General features: G+C 39.3%; 1 protein-coding gene across 18 annotated transcripts in view; it reads left to right on the top strand.

Moving 5' to 3' along the window:
- The window catches only part of TTN (titin), a 461,697-nt gene that overhangs the window by 423,449 nt on the left and 13,942 nt on the right, over window positions 1-24,306 (top strand). For all 18 annotated transcript variants that reach the window (XM_033947057.1, XM_033947058.1, XM_033947060.1 and 15 more), the window contains 19 exons: window positions 82-384; window positions 1,497-1,802; window positions 1,901-2,191; window positions 2,284-2,583; window positions 2,672-2,977; window positions 6,119-6,424; window positions 6,516-6,797; window positions 6,885-7,478; window positions 7,571-7,861; window positions 7,952-8,251; window positions 9,709-10,011; window positions 10,915-11,217; window positions 11,854-12,438; window positions 12,554-12,859; window positions 15,088-15,387; window positions 16,928-17,503; window positions 17,597-17,902; window positions 17,990-18,583; window positions 18,686-24,297. In XM_033947057.1, coding sequence (XP_033802948.1) covers window positions 82-384; window positions 1,497-1,802; window positions 1,901-2,191; window positions 2,284-2,583; window positions 2,672-2,977; window positions 6,119-6,424; window positions 6,516-6,797; window positions 6,885-7,478; window positions 7,571-7,861; window positions 7,952-8,251; window positions 9,709-10,011; window positions 10,915-11,217; window positions 11,854-12,438; window positions 12,554-12,859; window positions 15,088-15,387; window positions 16,928-17,503; window positions 17,597-17,902; window positions 17,990-18,583; window positions 18,686-24,297 — 12,164 coding nt within the window. The remainder of the gene's footprint in view (window positions 1-81; window positions 385-1,496; window positions 1,803-1,900; window positions 2,192-2,283; window positions 2,584-2,671; window positions 2,978-6,118; window positions 6,425-6,515; window positions 6,798-6,884; window positions 7,479-7,570; window positions 7,862-7,951; window positions 8,252-9,708; window positions 10,012-10,914; window positions 11,218-11,853; window positions 12,439-12,553; window positions 12,860-15,087; window positions 15,388-16,927; window positions 17,504-17,596; window positions 17,903-17,989; window positions 18,584-18,685; window positions 24,298-24,306) is intronic.

Below are 24,306 nucleotides of genomic sequence, written 5' to 3' on the forward strand. Positions count from 1 at the left end.
TTTAACAATTTTTAATATTTTTCCATCTAATACAATTAATGACAATTAATTAACATGTTTTTTGTTATTCTTTGCCATTAGTTCCACCAAGTCCACCTACTAGACCAGAAGTGTACTCTGTGTCTGCCAATGCCATGTCCATTCGTTGGGAGGAACCATTCCATGACGGTGGCAGCAAAGTTAATGGCTATTGGGTTGAAAAGAAGGAGCGTAATACCATTCTTTGGGTCAAAGACAACAAAGTGCCATGTTATGAATGCAACTACAAAGTCACAGGACTGGTGGAGGGCCTGGAATATCAGTTTAGAGTTTATGCATTGAATGCTGCTGGAGTCAGCAAAGCCAGTGAAGCTTCAAGACCTATAATGGCTCAGAACCCAGTTGGTAAGTGTATGATATAAAAATGTATATCGTGAGAATAATTATTTTTGTTTTTAAATTTCTTTATTCATTTTAAAGCCTTAAGTAAGAACACAATATAATACAATCGTATAACTCTATAAAAGCACTTAATTACAATTATAATCTATGACAAAAAGATATATCACCCCCCCCCCATAATTATATCTAAAAACTGCACTCAAATTGCGTGCTCTGGTGCTCCTGCTTGGCCCTGAGTGGCTTCTTGACTGGCTCCCATGAATTCCCACGAGAATTCACAGGAGCCAATCAGGAAGCCTCTCAGCGCCGAGCAGGTGCTGCTCAGTGGCTGAAGAAACCCGATCTCATGGCAGCCACCACCAACCGGGTTAGCAGCGGGGCAGGAGAGTGGAAAGCTCGTTCCTGTTCACTGCACCTCTAGACAACCAGGGATCAGCAAAGGAGGTACGAGGACAGGGCAGGGAGGGAGGACAGGGTGCAGAGTCTGGCGGCAGCCTGCAATAATTCTGGGAAGAGGGCACTGGCCCGAATATAAACCAAGAACCCCATTTTTGAGCCAGTTTTTTGGCCCAAAAATCCTGGTTTTATATTTGAGTATATATGGTACCAGTTAGTCCTACGGTTTTATAAAAATCTGACATTTATATAGGTAAGCGATGGAACCTAAATGATTAGCCTACAAAAAAATCACTTTTTATACATATAAGCGCCAATATTTCCATGTTCAAAAATAATGCTGTTCTTTTTTTTAATGTATCCCACTGGACATGTAGCAAACTGCATTTGTATTTCTTGAGGCCTTATAGGTATTTTACACATTCGGCAAGTCCATTGTAAAATATTTGGAAAATTGTGAATGTTCTGATTTAAATATCCTTTTCCTACATAAACAGCCTATGCAAAATCTATCTTTTAGTATAATACTTCATAATTCTGAGAAGCTAACAAAACAATCAGTAGTTTTTACAAGGATATAGGACACATGTCAAAATGCCAATTTTTTTTAATATGTACTTGGAGAAAAATAACCATGTACTGTATAACTAATAGAATATATGGTTTATAAATAAGAAAATAGAACCATTTTTTTCTTATTTTATACATTACTTTTACAGATCCTCCAGGGAGACCAGAAGTAACAGATGTCTCCAGATCTACAGTATCATTGAGCTGGTCTGTTCCACTTTACGATGGTGGCAGCAAAGTTATTGGATATATTATAGAACGCAAACCATACAGTGAAACTGGAGATGGCCGTTGGCTGAAATGCAATTACACTATAGTGTCGGAGACTTTCTTTACCGTAACAGCTCTTAGTGAAGGAGATATCTATGAATTCCGCATACTGGCCAAGAATGCCATTGGTGTAATTAGTGCTCCATCAGAATCAACTGGCCCAGTCACTTGTAAAGATGAATACTGTAAGTGTATTTCATATGAAGTCCTTCAAAAAACTTTTCTATTCTCAGTTCTGTTCAATACTAAAACTGTGCTTTTATGTCTACTTCATTTTTTACAGCACCACCCAAAGCAGAGCTTGACTTCAGATTACATGGAGATATTGTAACCATTAGAGCTGGATCTGATCTTGTTCTTGATGCAGCAATTGGTGGCAAGCCAGAACCAAAGGTCTTCTGGTCCAAGAGAGACAGAGAATTGGATCCTTCTGAAAAGATTTCTCTACAATATACTAACAAACGTGCCATTGCCATCGTTAAATACTGTGACAGAAATGATTCTGGAAAATACACATTAACTGTTAAAAATGCTAGTGGAGTAAAAACAGTATCTGTCCTTGTCAAAGTACTTGGTATGTATTATCAATTTATGATGTCCATTTATTACACTTCACAGTAATAACACAAAGTAACATATTTGTTAAGTGTATTCACTTGTTTTCAGATTCACCTGGGGAATGCGAAGGCAAAATTACTGTCAGCAGAGTAACAGAGGAAAAGTGCACTCTAGCATGGAACCGTCCTCTCGAAGATGGTGGTGCAGAGATTACTCATTATTTTGTAGAAAGACGTGAGACTAGCAGGCTCAACTGGGCAATTGTGGAGGCCGAATGCCAAACACTATCATGCGTTGTCCCAAGACTCATTAAGAATAATGAATATATATTCCGTGTGAGAGCAGTGAACAAATATGGAGCTGGTGTTGCAACTGAATCAGAACCTGTCATTGCGAGAAACTATTTCAGTAAGTAATCAATTTTCTGCAAATAAGGGTCAGAAATTGGAGAGCAGGAAGAATTTTGTTTTCTAACTATTTTTATACCTTTTAACAGCTATTCCATCACCACCTGGTCAGCCTGAGGCAGTAGGCGTGGGCAAGGAATACATCATCATTGAGTGGCTTAAACCAGAATCAGATGGTGGTAGTGAGATTAGCACCTATCTTGTAGACAAACGTGAAAAGAAGAGTGTGCGCTGGACCCGAGTCAACAGAGATTTTACTGTATATGATACAAGACTGAAAGTTACCAATTTACTAGAAGGAAGTGAATATCAATTCCGTGTTAGTGCCGTAAATGCTGCTGGTAACAGTGAACCTAGTGATTCGTCACACTATATCCTCTGCAAAGAGCCAACATGTAAGTTTTCTTAATATCTCATGACAAATATTTAAAAATGGAACCTGTGCATTGGCAACAGGATAAACTAATGCTGAAGAGCACTTCGATGACCATAGGCATGTACACTTCTCCCTCCGTATTCGCTGTGATAGGGGATTAACAGAACCACAAATAATTTTTTCAGATGTTATTCGCTGTTTTCTATTAAAAACCATCGTGAATATGGTGAAACCGCGAATAACATGGTGGGAGATCTGGCCTGTTCCTGAAGGAGAGGCAAAACACGGTGAAGAAAGTGCTGGGAATCAGCGATTTTCTCTGTAAACGCTTGGAATCAGTGATTTCTCTATGCAAGCTGATGTAATTTGGGGAGAGGAGCCAGCAAGCTACAAACCGTGAATAATCTAAACCGTGAATGCTGAAACTGTGAATATGGAGAGAGAAGTGTATCTCCTATGTCTCTGGACACCCATTTGTAAGCATTTTTTTTGTACAGAGATATATCTGGAATGAAATTTGGTATAGTATGCCCTGGTTTAGAAAGTCATATTCGTTCTAACATAAATGAGCACCACCATTATATACAAAAGTACTAATTTGGAAACAGAGATGTATGACAAAGCATTTATGGTATTGCTAGAAATCATGTTTTGTTTCCAAAGTTTTGTTTCTTCTAATGATGCCAGGGTATGAGAAGGCTACAGACCAGAAATATGAGCTGGATTTCATATCAGTGGCATTTACTGGGAAGTTTAAAGTTTCCAAGTGAAGCCCAAAAATACTGCCACCATGTAGGTACAGTTAGAAAGGAAGTGGGAATGAATGACAGCAGATATTGTCAAGATTTCCTTATTGTAATGACAGCCAGGGAGACTAGGATGAAGTCCTATCAAATTTTGAAAGGAGGAGATTGAAAGTAATTTCTAAATACATGTAATGCAACATATCAATCAATGTTTTGAAATACTTTTTTTACGGGGAGGGTGTTGGATGCCTAGAATGCTCTCCCAGGGGAGGCAGAGAGGTCAATAATGAGTAGGACAGAACAAGCAATAATATTTTAAATAAATAACAGTGACAGAATTTAAAAACTCAGAGGATGCCTACCTAGAAAGAGGTTCGAATCAAAACAAAATATAAATGACTTTCACAACTAAACAAGAAACTAAGGCATGGAAGAGTATAAACTGCATGGAGAGGCAGACAAGATAGACCATACAGATCTATATCAGCCATCATTTACTAAGTTACTAACCCCCCATTTTACTAAACCGTGATAGCGGTTATTAGCGCAGGGAGCCGTGCTGAAGCCTCCGTGCTGCTCCCGATGCTCATAGCAACTCTATGAGCATCAGGAGCGGCGCAGAGCATTCAGCGCGGCTCCCTGTGCTAATAACTGCTATCGTGGTTTAATAAAAAGGGGGTGGGGTAAGTCTACTACTACTAGTATTATTTCTAGAGCACTACCACAGTCACAAAGGAGATGGTCCTTGCTCGAAAGAGTTTACAATCTAAACAGACAAACAGGATACCATGATGGGTGATATAGTTACAGAGGTATTGGTAGTCTGCTGGCTAGTGGGCAGTGGGGCGTAGGGTTATGGATTGAAGACTATATCAAAAAGGTGGGTTTTCAGTCTGTTTATATACAAGAGAAGGGAAGGGGCAACTCAAGTTGTTTATTCCAGGCATACGGGGCAGCTAGATGAAAAGGAATAATGTCTGAAATTGATAGTGGAGGAGACGGGTACAGATAAATGCAGCTTATCTGAGGAATGGAGTTCTCAGGGAGGCAACTAAAGGAGATACTGAGGAGCTGTCGCATGAACACACTTGTAAGTTAGTAATAGGAATTTAAACTGTATGTGGAGGCAGATTGGGAGCCAGTGAAGTGATTTGAGGTGAGGGGAAAGATGAGTGTAACGAGGTTGGCAGTAAATAAACTATGCAGCTGAGTTTTGCACTGACTGCAGGGGGGGAGGTGGTTCAGCAGGAGACCTGTTAGAAATAAATTGCAACAATCTAAGCATGAGGTTATGAGAGTATTGGCAAGGGTCTGGGTAGAGTGCTCAGAAAGGAAGGGGCAAATTTTGGTGATGTTGTAGAGATAGAAGTGACAGGCTTTAGCAGTTTGTTGGATATGCATGGAAAATGACAGGTCAGAGTTGAAGATGACTCCAAGATTGTGAGCAAAGGAGACTGGAACAATAATAGTATTATTTACAGAGATAGTGAGCAGAGGGAGAGGAGCAGAGGGTTTAGGAGGAAAGAGGAGCAGCTCAGTCTTGGACATGTTTAGTTTCAGATGGTGGCGAGACATCCAGACAACAATGTCAGTCAAACAGGTTGAGACTTTTCCTTGGACTTTTGGTGAAATTTCGGGTGTAGAGAAGTCCGTGAGTCATCAGCATATAGGTGATACTGGAAGCCATGGGAGGAGATCAGGGCATCAATGGAAGAGTTGTAGAGAAAGGAAAGAAGATATCCTAAGACAGAACCCTAGAGTACACCAACCGCTAGCGGGATAGTAGCAGAGGAGGATCCATCAACGCATACACTAAAAGTGTGATGGAAGAGGTAGGAGGCAAACCAGGAGAGGACAGATTCTCAAAATCCAATCAAGGACAGCATATCAGGGAGTAAGCAGTGATTAATAGTATCAAAGGCAGCAAACAGGTCAAGAAGGTTGAGGATCGAGTAAAGGCCCATAGATCTGGCCAGGAAGAGGTCATTGCAGACTTTGGTGAGGTCTGTTTCTGTGGAGTGTAGGGGGCAAAAGCCTGATTGTAGAGGATCAAGATTCTGTTAAGATGAAAGGAAGTCAAGGCAGTGACGGAGGACAGCATGATCAAGTACCTTGGATAGAAAAAGAAGAAGGGAGACAGGGTGATAGTTAGATGGGCAGGTGGGGTCCAGTGAGGTTTTGTTTTTTTTTGAGAAGCGGCTTAACCATAAGTCTGGAAGCTATGCTATAAAATTTCCTTATATTATTCCTCCATTTACCTCCCTGCAATCTCAATTCATATCCTTTAGATTTGTTTGTTTATTAATACCTGTCAAGTATTTAAATGTAAATAAAATAATTATAAAACATGTCTATCAAGCCTGCAAAAATTTGGATGTATGTATCACATTTCCTTCTTTTTTCATTTTTTTAAGATACTTCTGCTGCACCCTCTGCCCCAAGAGTTGTGGATACAACAAAGCACAGTATTAGCTTAGCATGGACAAAGCCAATGTACGATGGTGGTACTGACATCTTAGGCTATGTTCTTGAAATTAAAGAAGAAGGCACTGAACAGTGGTATAGGCCACATACTGCAGCTACTCTTAGAAACCCTGAATATACTTTAACTGAACTTCAGACTGGCCAGAAATACTACTTTAGAGTTGCTGCCCTCAATATTAATGGTTTGAGTGAATTCAGTGAATCATCTGCTGCAATTGAACCTGTGGAAAGAATAGGTAATAAGAACATCCCGAGTACTGCAACAAGATTATTTTATTCCCAATCAATATAGCACAAAAAATGATGTTGTATGAATTCTTTTTCTAGAAATACCAGACCTTGAGCTCGCCGATGATCTGAAGAAAACCGTTACAGTCAGAGCAGGTGGTTCTTTACGCCTCATGGTATCTTTCTCTGGAAGACCTTGTCCTGTAATTACATGGAGCAAGCAAGGTGTTGATCTTGCCAGCCGTAGTATTATTGACACAACTGACAGCTACACATTGCTCGTGATTGATAAAGTTAATCGGTATGATGCTGGAAAATATACAATTGAAGCTGAAAACCAGTCTGGCAAAAAATCTGCTACTATCGCTGTCAAAGTATTTGGTATGTAAAATTCTGAAATAGTATGCATTCATTTTGATTTTGTTTGTATTATAAAATCAAGAAATTATAAAACAACTTTTGTTTCAGATACACCTGGTCCTTGCGGATCTGTGAAAGTTAAGGAGGTCTCTAGAGATTCAGTGACAATTACCTGGGATGTTCCTGCTATTGATGGTGGAGCACCAGTCAACAACTATATAATTGAGAGACGTGAAGCTGCTCTGAGGGCATTTAAGACAGTAACCACCAAGTGTAGCAAGACTATTTACAGAATCAGTGGACTTACAGAAGGAACTATGTACTACTTTAGAGTACTGCCAGAAAACATGTATGGTATTGGTGAACCTTGTGAAACATCTGATGCAATTTTGGTGTCAGAGGTTCCCATGGTGCCACAGAAGCTGGATGTTATTGATACTACTAAATCGACTGTATCACTTGCATGGGAGAAACCTTTGCATGATGGCGGCAGCAGACTTACTGGCTATGTTATTGAAGCTTGCAAAGCTGGTACAGAAAGATGGATGAAAGTTGCAGCACTAAAGCCCACAGTCCTTGAGCATACTATCATCTCACTTAATGAAGGTGAACAGTACTTATTTAGAGTAAGAGCGCAAAATCTGATGGGTGTGTCAGAACCAAGAGAGATTATCACAGCAGTGACTGTAGAAGAACGAAAAGGTATGTTGAACCGATAGAGATCTCTTTAAGACATATGGTTTATCTTGATTGTGATTATATTAATTTGATGTATATGCTTTTTCTTTATATAGGGGTGCCTTCAATTGATCTAGCTGGAATACCTCAAAAGACTGTTCATGTACCAGCTGGCAGACCCATAGAATTGATTATTCCAATCAGTGGTCGACCACCTCCAACTGTTTCTTGGTACTTTGCTGGTTCTAAGTTAAGAGAAACTGCTGAACGCATTAAGATTGAAACCACCACTAAAGTAACTAAATTAAGTGTGCGAGAGACTACAATAAATGATACTGGAGAATATATGCTTGAACTTAAGAATACATCTGGAACCACTACCGAAACAATAAAAGTTGTTATACTTGGTAAGATGTTAGTCCTAGGCTCTTCCTACCTTCACTATAAAAGTTTGAAAGAGTCATTGTTTTACCTAAATTCTTTTCATTTTTGCATAGACAAACCTGGACCTCCTACTGGACCCGTCAGAATTGATGAAATTGATGCCACTTCTGTAACAATTTCCTGGGATCCACCTGAGAAGGATGGAGGGGCTACAATTAGTGGTTATGTGGCAGAACAACGAGATGCTCATCGTCCTGGATGGCTTCCAGTTTCTGAATCAGTAACGAGAACAACATTTAAGTACACAAGACTTATTGAAGGCAGTGAATATGTGTTCCGTGTTGCTGCCACAAATCGCTTTGGAATTGGATCATATTTACAATCTGAGATTGTAGAATGCAGGAGTCGTATCAGTAAGTTTTTTTCTCTGTTTTATATGTTTAAGTCTGGAACAATTTGCACCTTTCTAGTGTACATTCACATATGTTTCCGAGTTACTAGACTATTTATGCTATATACATATCCATTGGACTTCACAGCACATTTTTTTAATAGCTGCTTATTAATAAACAAATAACCTGAATGTTTCACTTTTTTTAAAAAAAAACCTCTCCATAATGCATTATCTGGCTCAGAACTGCAGATTACTGGCTACTTCTAATACATTCTTATTCTATTTCCTATAGAATATCATTTTTTTTGTTCTATCCATAAAAGCCTACGTATTAAAATCACTGGAAATATCTTTTGCATTTGCAATCTAGACCCTATTAACTGCTGAACTAAAAAGTTTGAAGTTTACTGTTTTTCTTTTACTATACTACATCTATTCACAACTTTGTGTTGACCACTGCTACTATCAGAGTTTATGAAAATCAGATTAAGGGCCCCTTTTACAAAGCCTTAGTAGTGATTCTGCCATTGCAAATGCACTGAAGCATATATATATATATATATATAAACTTTTTCAAAAACATATATACAGCATTATATTTCTCTTTCTATAGTTAAAGAATGACCCAGTGACAAAGTTTGTCCCTCTCCCTGCCCTGATCCCGTAGTCTCTGTCCCCATCCCCACAGGCTCTGTCCCTATCCCCATGGGCTCTGTCTCTGTCCTTGCCCAACCTTCTGAGTTCTGTCCCCATTCCCGCCCCTTTCCCACAGATTCTGTCTCTGTCCCTGCCCCGTCCCCACAAGCTCTGTTCTCATTTGCACAAGCCTTGAACACATGATTTTATATTTAAATCTTTTTATTAAAGTATAAAAAAGGACTACATTCTGTACAACTGTTTACACCTCACAATTAGAGCCTTCCATTTTGATCTGACTTTGATACAAACTTCCCAGAAAATCAATTGCCTATGTTTTTACATCATCTGGGAAGGTAATTGGATTGTCTTTCAAACATGGGTGTAGAAAAGAGCCTAAACTGTGTAGCGGATGAACAGGAAAATAAGTGTCTATTAAATGTTGGAAATGTTCCTTGATGCTAGCAATGATGTTACTGCAATGATAAATCTGTTGCAGTAACAGTAAGATGCTGAGCAGCTGGGCACATGATGGAAGGCTCTTGTTGCCACATCAAAGGCAGGCAAGACACAAATTATGTCATTTAACAGTAGTTCATTTAAATCCAAAAGCAGCTTTGACAGTTTTTATTTTATCCATCGAATTCAGTTGCCAATCGTCTAAGATGTGTTACATTTTTACATAGAGAATGACATGGGGACAAAGTTTGTCCTTGTCCCCACCCCATGGGGTACCTGTCCCCGTATCATTCTCTATCAACAGTATTAGCTTTTCAAATGCAAATGTGTTTTTTGTTTTCATAGTCAATTTTAACAATCCACTTACAATATTTGTCATAGGTATCCCTGGTCCTCCAGACACTCTACAAGTGTTTGATGTCTCCCGTGATGGCATGACACTTACTTGGCATCCACCAGGAGATGATGGTGGTTCACATATTGCTGGTTACATTGTGGAACGTAAAGAAGTTAGAGCAGAGAGATGGGTTCGTGTAAACAAAGTACCAGTGACTATGACCCGTTATCGTTCCACTGGACTTGTTGAAGGTCTAGAATATGAGCATCGTGTCACAGCAATAAATGCAAGAGGAGAAGGCAAACCAAGCCGTCCTTCTAAACCTGCTGTTGCCATGGATCCAATTGGTAAATTACTTGAAATGCATAAAAAAAGTATTTATAGATGTGTTTCTCTGATAGTTTATAAGTTGTGCATACAAGTTTGGAGATTTAAATCTCAGAAAATAATATTGAGTAATTTAAATGAATATTCAGACAATATACCTATTTTCAATTATTTGTAGAAACATAGGGGGTCAGTATTCAGTAGGATTTAATTCAGTATGAGGGCTTCTACCCAGTACTCAATCCTGCTGATCAGCTCCTGTGCTGATATTCATAAGAACATAAGAATAGCCTTACTCGGTCAGACCAATGGTCCATCAAGCCCTGTAGTCGTCATTAAACTGGAATGTCACCACAGACCACCTCAGCACTATGCTGGAGTGGTCTGGGCCTGGAGCAACAGAAGAATTAGAGGAGTTAACTAGGCACTAATGATATTCGGTGCTAATGCCCAGATAACTAGCTGGACAAGAATGCATATAGAGTAGTTCTAACTTCCCCAGACAGTTATCTAAGTACCAGCAGTGAATATTATCTGTACCCAAATAACTTCCGGCAGCCACAAAAGACCCAGATATTCAGTGCTGGTACCTGGATAGTGGCTGGCACTGAATATTCATGTCTAATTCAGATGGCGGCAACCAGCTGGTTAGCTACTGTTATATACCCCCTAAATTATAAACTGACTTATGATTCTTGTGTCTGGTGTGTAGAATTGCAAAGATGTTTTATTTTCAATTTATGGTACATCTCCCTGTGGACAGATTTTTTTTCATTGCATGAATTAACTATATACAGAATCAAAGGGCAAAAATCCTACATTGCAGATTATATCATCCTTCATTATTCTGACTTTTAACATTTTAGAAAAAATGAGAAAAGCTTTAAAATACATTTAATATTTCACCCTGATATCTCTTTCAGCTCCTCCAGGCAAGCCTCAGAATCCAAGAGTTACAGATACTACAAGAACTTCTGTTTCACTGGCCTGGAGTCCACCAGAAGAAGAAGGAGGTTCTAAAGTTACTGGTTACCTGATTGAAATGCAAAAAGTTGATCAGTATGAATGGACTAAATGTAATACTACTCCAACCAAGATTTGTGAATACACTCTTACACATCTACCACAAGGCGCTGAATATAGATTCCGTGTACTAGCATGTAATGCTGGTGGACCCGGTGAACCTTCTGATGTACCCGGGACAGTAAAAGTAACAGAAATGCTTGGTAAGATATATACTATAGTTTTGGAACCTTATGGTTAACCAATCTTTTGAGGTATAAAATTTTCTGGACAAGGGTCTGCTTCTTTAGATAACATGAACTCATGTCCTCAAAAGGTCATGTCTAATTAAATCAGTTAAGGGGAAATTCTATAACTGACACTGAAGCTTAGGTGTGGGTAGCCACCCTACCAACACCTAAGTTAACTGACAAATGACGTTAGAAATGGCAACAAACTTTGATGGTCAAGCGCCTACCAGCACCTAAATAAAAGGCGTCAGAATCACGCCTAGATAGGTGCTTTCTGGTGCCTAACACTACTATGGGCATGGCTAATGCTGAAGTGGCATTAGGTGCCAGAAAAAGCCTACATAGGCATGATTCATGGCATAGATAGGTGCTGGAAATATAGGCTCGGAAAACACTGGCCTACATTTCTGGCACGATTCTGTATCTGGTGCCATAACATGATTGACACACAATCAACAGTCACTTTTTAGGTGGACACTGATAGTGGTGCCATATACAGAAGCTGGCAGTATATAAGGTGCCACCAATCTATCATTATTTCAACAGAAGTATACATTTTTTAAATCTGAAATAAATACACCTCAATATGTTTTCTTTTTTTGTTTGTAGAATATCCTGATTATGAGCTAGATGAAAAGTATCTGGAAGGCCTGATTGTAAGACAAGGTGGAGTTATTAGGATTCCAGTACCAATCAAGGGCAAACCCATTCCAATTTGCAAATGGACCAAAGAAGGTCGTGATGTTAGCCATAGAGCAATGGTTGCTACATCTGATACACATACTGAACTTGTGATCAAGGAAGCAACTAGAGAAGATTCTGGCACATATGATCTAGTGCTTGAAAACAAGTGTGGCAAGAAAGCTGTGTACATCAAGGTTAAAGTCATTGGAAGCCCAGATACACCAGAAGGGCCATTAGAGTATGATGACATTCAAGCTCGCTCTGTAAGAGTAAGCTGGAGAATTCCTGCCGATGATGGTGGCTCAGACATACTTGGCTACATTGTTGAAAGACGAGAAGTACCTAAAGCTGCTTGGTATACTGTTGATTCCAGAGTAAAGGGGACATCCTTGGTGGTCAGAGGCCTAAAAGAAAATGTTGAATACCATTTCCGTGTTTCTAGTGAAAACCAGTTTGGTATTAGTAGGCCCCTGAAATCAGAAGAACCTGTTATACCCAAAACACCTCTGAGTATGTATATATTGTTATTATTTTAAATAAAAAGTATATTATGTTTTTTTTGTCAAATGATATGCTTTTATATTCATAATTCTCAAAAGACAACATTTATATGTTTTTCTTACAGATCCTCCAGAGCCTTCATCCAATCCACCAGAAATAATGGATGTTACAAAGAGTTCTGTCAGTTTGTCATGGTCCAGGCCTAAAGATGATGGTGGTTCACGTGTCACGGGTTATTATATTGAACGCAAAGAGACAACCACTGACAAATGGGTTAGACAAAACAAGACTCAGATCACAACTACAATGTATACTGTGACAGGACTTGTCCCAGATGCTGAATACCAGTTCCGTATCATTGCACAAAATGATGTTGGCCTCAGTGAACCGAGCCCAGCCTCTGAACCAACTGTCTGCAAAGATCCGTTTGGTAAAATAAATAATATATATTTTACTTTTATTGATAAATATAAATAAATGATTTATTTATGTATTAACCACTTTGCACTGGGTAACTGCCTGTATCAATATGAAATGCTAGATCATAGTCCTTATTTTAGAAGCACTCTTTGGGTGCATGGCCTGGCCCCCCTGAGTAGGCCTGCCCCTACCATCAGAAGCTGTAGGCTGAGGGGCCCCATGTTGGACAGCAGCAATACAGTGGAGCCGCACACTGCATGGGAGAAGGCGATGGCAAACCACCCCTGTACTCTGCCATGATCATGACAGGGTGGACTCCTCACTGTGCATGTTGCCATGAGTCAGCTGCATAATCCATCCATAATCCTTTGGGTTTTAGACATCTATAAACTGGCATTTAGACAACTCTGTTGCATTAACATCAAAATCTCAACTTTCTAAAACCAGGAAACAGACATCTCAAACTGAAGAATATCCATATGATAAGGGACATGGGCTGTAGGTGTTTTGGGTAGGACAGAAAAAATAGATATCTATGTCTAAAAAGATGGATATTGGCATTTAGGTTACTATCCAAGATGTCTAGGTGTCAGATAAGTTCTCATATTGAGCAGTGCTGTGCTGAAGGGATTAAGGGAAGTGTCCTCCTTAATCCCCCAGTGGTTTTGTGCCCCCCCAAAAGAAAACTATCAAGGGATATTGAGATCTGTAACAGCTTCAGGAAAAATGAATTCATATCTCTAAAATGGCTCACATAGAAGTTTATGTTCCCACACATAGGGTTGCAGAAAACAACGAACAGACTGCAGATAATGTACAAGATGCAGGCGTTGTTTATTAATAAATGCAATAACATATACAACCTTATAGCCAACCAAGGGACCCGACACGGTCCGTGTTTCAGATAACACACCTTCCTCAGGGGTCCATGGTGGTTAAGGTATAAAACACACTGCATAAAAGATAACAAACACACACCAATCACGACCCCATTTGATCGTGATTGGTATGTGTTTGTTATCTTTTATGCAGTTTGTTTTATACCTTAACCACCATGGACCCCTGAGAAAGGCGTGTTATCCGAAACACGGACCGTGTCGGGTCCCTTGGTTGGCTATAAGGTTGTATATGTTACTGCATTTATTAATAAACAACGCCTGCATTTTGTACATTATCTGCAGTCTGTTCGTTGTTTTCTGCTTGCTGTTGTTTACTGCAGGCTACGTTGGATTTTCTTTCTCCCTTTTGTGCAACCACACATAGGGTTACCAGATTTTATGACTGTAAAATCCGGACACATGGCCCCAACCCCAGGCCTACCCAGTTCCATCCAGCCCCACTCTGTTCCGTCCATCACACCCCATGCTGCCCCAGCCATGCCCCTCAACCTCTTCTCCTTGATCTTGGAGCCATGTTTGGAGGATCTCCAAGCATGCACAGGTGTGACGCGATGGCGTCACACGCATGCGCATATCCGTGACATCACAACATTGCATCCACGCATGCACAGATGCTCTCCAGACTTGGCCCCAAGCTCGAAGCTGTTCAAAACCCAAACAAAGTGCCAGGTTTTGAAAAGCCATCCAGGCACCTGAACAGTCCTCTAAAAAGGAAGACATGTTTGGGTAAATCCCGGACATCTGTTTACCCTACCCACACATGATTATCTGTGTTACTATTTCATAACATGAATGTTCATGTGCTCCCACATAGATATTCATGTACCTGTTTTGCCCAATTGATATTTTAAATATCCATTTTTCTAAAATGGATGTTTATGCAGAACGTAATCGGTCCTTTTCTCCATGTATTATTGAACAGGCTCTATGTCAGCAGTTCCTTTCTAAAATACAAGTGGAACTTAAGATGTCCCGACTTGGACATCTATTTTTCCAAATTAAGGCAATCTTTTACTACGCCACAGTGGAGGTTTCTACCACAGCCCAGGGTGCTGAGTGCTCCAACGCTGCTCCGATGCTCATAGGAATTCTATGAGCATTGAAGCAACGTCAGAGCATTTGGCGCCCCAGGCCATGGTAGAAACCTCTACCACGCCTTAGTAAAATTGGGGGTAAATGTTCTTTCTAAAATGCTGCTGCACATTACCTTTAGCAAAGTTTCTTTGGAAAACAAGCTTTAATTTAGTAAATAGTCTAAACTAGTTTGAAAATATTTAGTTAGTCTAATATAAAGAGATATCATTATCAACCATCTGATAACTTTTCTTTGTAAATGTAGATAAACCAAGCCAGCCTGGAGAAATTGAAATCACCACTGTCTCCAAGGATAGTATTTCTATGCAGTGGGAGCGCCCTGAAAGTGATGGTGGCAAAGAGATCCTTGGATATTGGGTTGAATACCGTCAGTCTGGTGAGACTGCATGGAAGAAGTGCAATAAAGAGCGTCTCAAGGACAGACAGTTTACAATGGGTGGTCTATTTGAGGCAACAGAATACGAATTCAGAGTTTTTGCTGAAAATGAAACTGGACTCAGCAGACCTCGTAGAACTGCTGTAACAGTAAAGACAAAACTGACTTGTAAGTTTTTTTATTGTGTCCTATATTATATATAAGGAATTGAATAATGTACAGTACAACCTTGGTTTGCGAGCATAATTTGTTCCAAAAATATGCTTGTAATCCAAAGCACTCGTATATCAAAGTGAATATCCCCATAAGAAACAATGGAAACTCAGATGATTCATTCCACAACCCCAAAACTTTAATACAAAATACTGTGCTTCTTATATGTCTAATTACCCTTAATTTGTGTATGTTCACTTGTAGACCGTTCTGAGCTACTGGGAGGACGGGATAAAAATCTAAATAAATAAATAAATAAATATTGCAAGACCTCGCTCATGTAGAACAGTCACTACATTCCCGCAGTGTCAGAGAAAGAAGAACCATCGGCTCAATTGTGATGATGTATTACAAGACCTTGCTTGTTTATCAAGTTAAAATTCAATAAAATGTTTTGCTTGTCTTGCAAAACACTTGCATACCAAGTTACTTGCAATCCAAGGTTTTACATGGCAAACTATTATATGTAACGCTGTGATGAATTGTGAAATTTAATAGTAGAAGTAAAGCTCTTTTCTTCACTATAGTAATTAATAAAAAATTTTTCCAAGAGATTAAATACTATAGGCCCCCTTATACTAAGTGGCACCGGATTCATAGAGATTTAAAGGGCTTTTGTACTGTTACCTGACTGGCCCGCGTTAATCGCCTTAGTAAAAGGGGGCCATAGAGCTAACACATTGACACAATAGTTAGTGGTCTGTGCTGTCACACCAAAGACTACAAGTTTGCTTGCTTTTCAAGACAGGCAGAGCTAGAAGCAATGCAGAAGCAACCCATAATCACTGATGAGAAAAAGTATGCAGCACTGGTAGCTGGCCATCAGAATTACAAGCTAAAGAATCTATTTGGAAATGTCCCCAGAAGACCTACATGACTTTCTACCTCTTCACTGGGGCTACTCTGTGGTTGGGGTGGTACTGGGATAATGATGACAAGACTAAGAATGGAGATTCATTATAAAAATAAATAAATAATTGGTCCAAAGACAAAAAGGCCCCAATTCTGTAAGCAGCGCCTGCTGCATGTCAATCACCGACAGGCGCCACTCTCAGAATCACTGCTCCCAAGGAACCTAGGTTCTGGAAATGTAGGCCAGGGGTTTACAAACCTACATTTCTGATGCCCAGCATCCTTGCTGAATCATGGCCAGTGGCATATAGTGATGCCGAAATCCATTGCTACCCCTAACCATGCCCATTTCCGGGCTTTGGTATCACTATGTGCTGCTAGCCACCAGAGGCCTAAGCACTGGTCCCAGAGGCTGCATAGCAGCTTCTATTTTTTTAATGAGGTTTTAATTAGGTTTTAATGGCTCAACCAATTATCATGCCACTTAAAACCAATTAAACCAATTAAGTTATGTGGCTGTTGTAGAATCCAGCCCAAAATGTGTCAAACCAATATAGTCAAGGAGTAATACAGTACTATAAATGGGAGATGTACTCCAATAATAAACAGAACAGTTGAATAATGTTTTCTTATTTTGTTATAGCTGGAGAAGCACCAAGCTTAAGACAAGAAATGAAGGATGTTACTACCAAGTTGGGTGAAGCTGGAAAACTGGCATGCCAGATTATTGGACGACCTCTTCCCGACATTAAATGGTACCGCTTTGGCAAGGAACTAATGCAAAGTCGGAAATATAAAATGTCTTCAGATGGTCGCAATCATTCACTGACTGTACTAACAGAAGAACAGGAAGATGAAGGCCTTTATACTTGTACAGCTGTCAATGATGCTGGAGAAATTGAAACTAGTGGCAAATTGCTCTTAGAGGCTACTCCCCAATTCCACTCTGGCTTCCCACTAAAAGAGAAGTATTATGCAGGGGTGGGCTCCACACTTCGACTCCATGTTGTATACATTGGTCGTCCAGTGCCTGCTATTACTTGGTTCCATGACAAGAAACTTCTGAAAACATCTGAAAATATTACAATTGAGAACACTGAACATTACACACATCTAGTTATTAAGAATGTACAACATAAAACACATGCTGGGAAATACAAAGTGCAGCTAAGCAACATTTTTGGTACTGTGGACACCACTCTAAATGTAGAAATACAAGGTAACTTTTAAACATTTTCAGTAGTTTTATCAACACTATGATTCTTGAAAATCATTTTTTAAATTCTGAAATATTGCACATTTTATTTTATAGATAAACCAGATCAACCAACAGGGCCCATTGTTGTTGAAGCTTTGTTGAAGAACTCTGTAGTAATCAGCTGGAAGGCACCAGAAGATGATGGAGGTGCTATGATAACAAACTATATTGTTGAGAAACGAGAAGCCAAGGAAGGAGAAGAATGGCAACTGGTTTCTTCAGCCATTTCTGGAACAACTTGCAGAATTGTTAACTTGACAGAAAATGCAGGCTATTATTTCCGTGTTTCTGCTCAGAATTTATATGGTATCAGTGAAGCACTGGAAATTTCATCTCTTGTTGTCATCAAGAGTCCATTTGGTATGTTCTATACTAAATGCATGCTTCTGTACAATTTTTAACTATATGTGCTTATTTTCTTACATCAATAACTTCATTTCATTTCAGATAAACCAGGTACTCCAGGACAACCAACAGTAACTGCTGTTACAAAGGATTCATGTGTGGTGTCCTGGAAACCACCTGCCAGTGATGGAGGTGCAAAGATCAGAAATTACTACCTTCAGAAACGAGAAAAGAAACAGAATAAATGGATTGCTGTTACAACTGAAGAAATCCATGAAACTGTGTACTCAGTGCATGGTCTAATTGAAGGTCTTGAATATGAATTCCGTGTAAAATGTGAAAATCTTGGTGGTGAAAGTGAATGGAGTGAGCCATCTGACCCCATTATTCCAAAATCCGATGTAACAATTCGTGCACCACAATTTAAGGAAGAATTAAGAAACTTAAATGTGAAATATAAGGGTAATGCAACCTTTGTTTGCAAGGTCGCTGGGTATCCTAAACCAGTTGTTAAATGGTTCCGGCAAGGAAAAGAAATTTTGGCAGATGGTGAAAAGTTCAAAATACAAGAATTTAAAGGTGGCTATTACCAGTTGGTAATTGCAAATGTAACAGAAGATGATGCTACAGTCTATCAAATTAGAGCAACAAACCAGGGAGGAGCTGTGTCTGCTACTGCCTCTTTGGATGTTGAAGGTAATTATTTCCTTATTCTGCATTATGTATGCTAAAAATAATTGGTTGTTAATTTTGTCACTATATTACTAACAACAATATTATTTCCATTTTTATATACAGTTCCTGCCAAGATTCACTTGCCCAAAAATCTTGAAGGAATGGGAGCTGTTCACGCTCTCCGAGGGGAAGTGGTCAGCATCAAAATTCCTTTCAGTGGCAAGCCAACTCCAGTCATCACATGGCAGAAGGGACAAGATCTTATTGATAATAATGGTCAATATCAAGTTATTGTTACAAGATCCTTTACATCTTTGGTTTTCACTAATGGCGTAGAAAGAAAAGATGCAGGATTCTACGTCGTTTGTGCCAAAAATAGATTTGGTATTGATCAAAAGACAGTTGAACTAGAGGTGGCTGATGTCCCTGACTCACCAAGAGGGCTAAAAGTCACTGATATTTCAAGAGATTCTGTCAACTTAACTTGGAATCCTCCAGCTACTGATGGTGGAAGCAAAGTCATTAATTATATTATTGAGAAATGTCCCACTACATCAGAAAGATGGATTCGTGTTGCTCAGTCTCGTGAGACACGATACACTGTAATTAATCTATTTGGTAAGACAAGCTACCTGTTCCGTGTAATAGCAGAAAATAAGTTTGGGCAGAGCCAGCCTTCTGACCCTACAGATCCGATTGTTACAAAAGAAGATAAGACAAGAATGTTGAATTATGATGATGAAGTTTGTGAAACCACAGAAATTAGCAAAGTAAAAGCATCACACTCATCAACTAAAGAACTCCATGAAAAATTCATGATTGCTGAAGAACTTGGCCGTGGACAATTTGGAATTGTTCATCGCTGTGTTGAAAATGTTTCTAAGAAAGCTTATTTAGCCAAGTTTGTGAAGGTAAAAGGTGCTGATCAGGTTCTGGTAAAGAAAGAAATTTCTATCCTTAATATTGCACGCCACAGAAATATCTTATATCTTCAGGAATCTTTTGAAAGCCTAGAAGAATTAGTTATGATTTTTGAGTTTATATCTGGAATTGACATCTTTGAGAGGATTAATACATCTGTATTTGAGCTCTGTGAAAGAGAAATTATAAATTATACACGCCAAATCTGTGAAGCACTTGAATTCTTACATACTCACAACATTGGACACTTTGATATTAGACCAGAAAATATTATTTACTATACAAGAAGAAGCTCTGTCATTAAAATTACTGAATTTGGCCAGGCTAGACAACTGAAACCTGGGGATAACTTTAGAATCCAGTTTACTGCTCCTGAGTACTATGCACCTGAAGTTCACCAACATGATATGGTTAATACAGCCACTGATATGTGGTCACTTGGTACCCTAGTATACATACTTTTAAGTGGTCTCAACCCTTTCATGGCTGAAACAAATCAACAAGTCATTGACAATATCATCAGTGGAGAATATAATTTTGATGATGAAGCATTCAAAGATGTAAGCATTGAAGCCATGGATTTTGTTGATCGCCTGTTAGTAAAAGAAAGAAAGGCTCGTATGACTGCTACTGAAGCCCTTGAACACCCATGGCTAAAGCAGAGGATAGAAAGTATGAGCACAAAAGTCATTAAAACATTGAGACACAGGCGCTATTATCAGACCTTAATAAAGAAAGAATGGAATTTTATTTTGTCAGTAGCTCGAATATCATGTGGTGGAGCAATTAGATCTCAGAAAGGAGTTACTGTAGCAAAAGTGAAGGTTGCACCAATTGAAATTGGTCCAGTTACTGGACAGATAATGCATGCTGTTGCAGAGGAAGGAGGTCATGTCAAATATGTGTGTAAAATTGACAACTATGATCAATCTACACAAGTGACCTGGCACTTTGGTATTCGGCAGCTAGAACACAATGAGAAGTATGAAATCAGCTTCCATGAAGGTGTAGCAACTATCTACATCAAAGACATTCATAGAACAGATGATGGTACTTATAGATGCAAAGTGGTCAATGATTATGGTGAAGACAGCTCTTATGCTGAACTGTTTGTTAAAGGTGTAAGAGAAACATATGACTATTACAGATGCAGGACTGTAAAGAAAGTAAAACGCAGGGTGGATGCTTTGAGACTTCTAGAAAGACCCCCAGAATTTACTCTTCCATTATATAATCGTTCTGCTTATGTTGGTGAAAATATCAGGTTTGGTGTGACTATAACAGTCCATCCAGAACCTCGAGTAACATGGCTGAAATCAGGTCAGAAGATCAAACCAGGTGATGATGACAAGAAATACACATTTATATCTGACAAGGGTCTCTATCAGCTTATTATTAATAATTTAACTTTAGAAGATGACGCTGAATATACAGTTATGGCAAGGAACAAATATGGTGAAGACAGCTGCAAAGCTAAGCTAACTGTTACTCCTCATCCAGCTGTGGCAGATAATACATTAAGACCAATGTTCAAAAGACTCCTTGCCAATGCTGAGTGTCATGAAGGGCAGAGTGTTCGGTTTGAAATAAGGGTCTCTGGCACACCATCTCCAACATTAAAATGGGAAAAAGATGGCAAACCTCTATCATTTGGTCCTACTGTAGAAGTCATTCATGAAGGCCTGGATTATTATGCTTTGTACATCAGAGATACCTTACCAGAAGATTCAGGATATTACAGAGTTACAGCTACAAACAGTGCTGGTTCTACAAGCTGCCAAGCTTATCTGAAAGTAGAACGCTTGAAGTATGTCAAGCATGAGTACAAAACTGAAGAAGAGCGCCATGTACATGTACAGAAACAAATTGACAAAACACTTAGAATGGCAGAAATTCTTGCTCGGGTTGAACCTGTTTCACTGACAGCAGTTGCCCAGGAAGCTCTGCGAGAAGCTGCCATACTATATAAGCCTGCAGTAAGCACTAAGACTGTAAAGGGTGAATTTGAAATTCAGGAGGAAAAGAGAAAAGAAGAAAAGCGGCTTCGTATGCCTTATGAAATTCCAGAACCTCGCATACATATTGCAACTTCCCTTGAAGAAGATCAACATATTAAGCAGTATGTACCTATGTCAGATATGAAGTGGTACAGGAAGTTGCGAGATCAATATGAAATGCCAGGACCACTTGAACGAATTGTTCAGAAAAGACCAAAGCGTATCCGTCTCTCCAGATGGGAACAGTTCTATGTAATGCCACTTCCACGCATTTCTGACCAATATAAACCTAAATGGCGCATACCAAAACTATCCCAAGATGATCTTGAAATTGTCAGGCCAGCTCGCCGTCGTACACCATCCCCTGATTATGAACTTTATTACAGGCCAAGAAGGCGCTCATTTAGTGATATTTCAGATGATGGGTTGCTCCTCCCAGTTGATGATTACTTGGCTATGAGAAGAGTTGAAGAAGAAAGAATGCGTCTTGAAGAAGAGCTTGAATTGGGCTTTTCTGCATCTCCTCCAAGCAGAAGTCCTCCACGCTTTGAGCTGTCTGCTCTTCGTTACTCTTCACCTAGAGCTCTTGTAAGTAGAGAAGATGAGAGGGAAAAAGAATTGAAATACAGAAGCTATCATATCCCAGCTAAGATTGAATCTGGAACAAGTTTTTCAGAACTTCGCCAGCGTCATGATAGAACTGTATATAGGCCAACAAAACAAAGGCAAAGAGTAATGGATGAAAGGGAAGATGAAGAACTGCTTCGTCCATTTACCACCACACAAAGACTTTCTGAATATAAAAGACAGCTTGAGTATATGGAGGAAGAAGAAAAGACAAGAGTGAGAACAAGAAGAGAAAGAGAAATAACTGAAATAAAATCAGATTTTGAAGAATTTACAGAAGCTGAAGAGGTAGTAAAAAGACATGTTCGTGAAACATCTCCTCCAGTTTCTAGGTTGTTAGGCAGAAGACGATCTCTTTCTCCAACATATATAGAATTAATGCGGCCTGTATCTGAGTTAATTAGGCCCCATTCACGACCTCCTGTAGAACAAGAAACAGAGAGAAGATCCCCTACACCTGAAAGAACTCGTCCACGTTCACCTAGTCCTGTTTCTAGTGAAAGATCACTCTCTAGATTTGAGAGGACTGCCAGATTTGATATCTTTTCCAGATATGAGTCAATGAAGGCAGCACTAAAAACTCAGAAAACATCAGAAAGAAAATATGAAGTTTTGAGCCAGCAACCTTTTAGCTTGGATCACTCTCCACGTGTCACTTTAAGAATGCGATCTCACCGTGTGCCTATTGGGCAAAATACCAGATTTATTCTAAATGTTCAGTCAAAACCAACAGCTGAAGTTAAATGGTATCATAATGGTATTGAAATTCAAGAGAGTGGAAAGTTTCACTTCAGTAATATGAGTGGCGTTTTGACTTTGGAAATTCTTGATTGCCAGCCTGAAGACAGTGGAACATATCGTGCCATGTGCACAAATTACAAAGGAGAAGCCTCCGACTATGCAACGTTAGATGTTGCAGGAGGAGAGTATGCTGCCCGTACATCTCAACGAAAAGATGAAGGTGTACCAAGAGTTGTTTTACCTGACATAATAAAAACAGAGGATTATGCCTTTACCTCATTTAAGAAAGCATCTGCAATTGAAGCTAGCTCTGAAATGAAAGAAGTCAAATCAAAGGTGACAGAAACAAGAGAATCTGTCTCATATATTACTGAAGAAAAGAAAGCTGTTACTGCAGAAGCAAAGGCAATGGAAGAAAAACTTGTGTCAAGGAAATCTAAGACCAGTACACCAGCCAAATTTTTAACAAAACCACAATCTCTTACTGTCTCAGAGGGTGAATCTGCAAGATTTGCTTGTGACATTGATGGTGAACCAGCAGCAACAGTGACTTGGTCAAGAGTAGGTCACACTATTGTTTCATCTAATCGCTGTCAAGTTACAACAACAAAATACAAATCTTCCTTTGAGATTTATTCTGTTCAGCCTTCAGATGAAGGAAGCTATAAAGTCCTGGTAGAGAACTCTGATGGCAAACAAGAAGCACATTTTACTTTGACAATTAAACGGGAAAAGATGGTGGAAAAAACCATTACTTCACCACCCAGAGTGAAATCTCCTGAGCCTCATGTGAAATCTCCAGACCACACAAAATCACCTAGAAGAGTAAAATCTCCTGAGCCTCATGTGAAATCTCCAGACCACACAAAATCACCTAGAAGAGTAAAATCTCCAGAACCTGATAGCACTCACCCAAAAGCTAAGTCTGCAACTGGAGTCAGCACATCAAGTGAAAAAGCAGAATTACTAGTTACTGCTCCTCCTAAGATAATTCAGCCATTGAAAGCAGAAGTTCAAGAAGACAAAGTAAAATTGACTTGTACAGTTGAAAGCCCTCTTTTAAATGTACAAGAAATATCATGGTACAAAGATGGCAAAAAACTGAAGGAAGGCAGTCACTACCATTTACATGATACAGCTGATGGTATCCATGAACTTAAAATCCATAGTATCACAGATGCTGATCAAGGTGAATATGTATGTGAAGTTATCAGCGAGGGAGGTGCTTCCAGAACTACCTTGCAATTTGTTGGTGCAACTTTTAAGAACATTTATTCCCAATTGACAGACAAAAATGAAACTGCAAAAATGATTCCAAAACCTGCCTTAAAACCAGTGATTACTGCTGGTTTGAACGATATGACTGTATCCTCCAACACAATTGCCAAGTTTGCCATTGAAGTGACAGGAGATCCTATGCCATCTGTTTCCTGGACCAAGGATGGAAAGGTACATTTT

This window comes from Geotrypetes seraphini, chromosome 5 (genome assembly GCF_902459505.1).
Source record: "Geotrypetes seraphini chromosome 5, aGeoSer1.1, whole genome shotgun sequence".
Classification (NCBI taxonomy): Eukaryota; Metazoa; Chordata; class Amphibia; order Gymnophiona; family Dermophiidae; genus Geotrypetes; species Geotrypetes seraphini.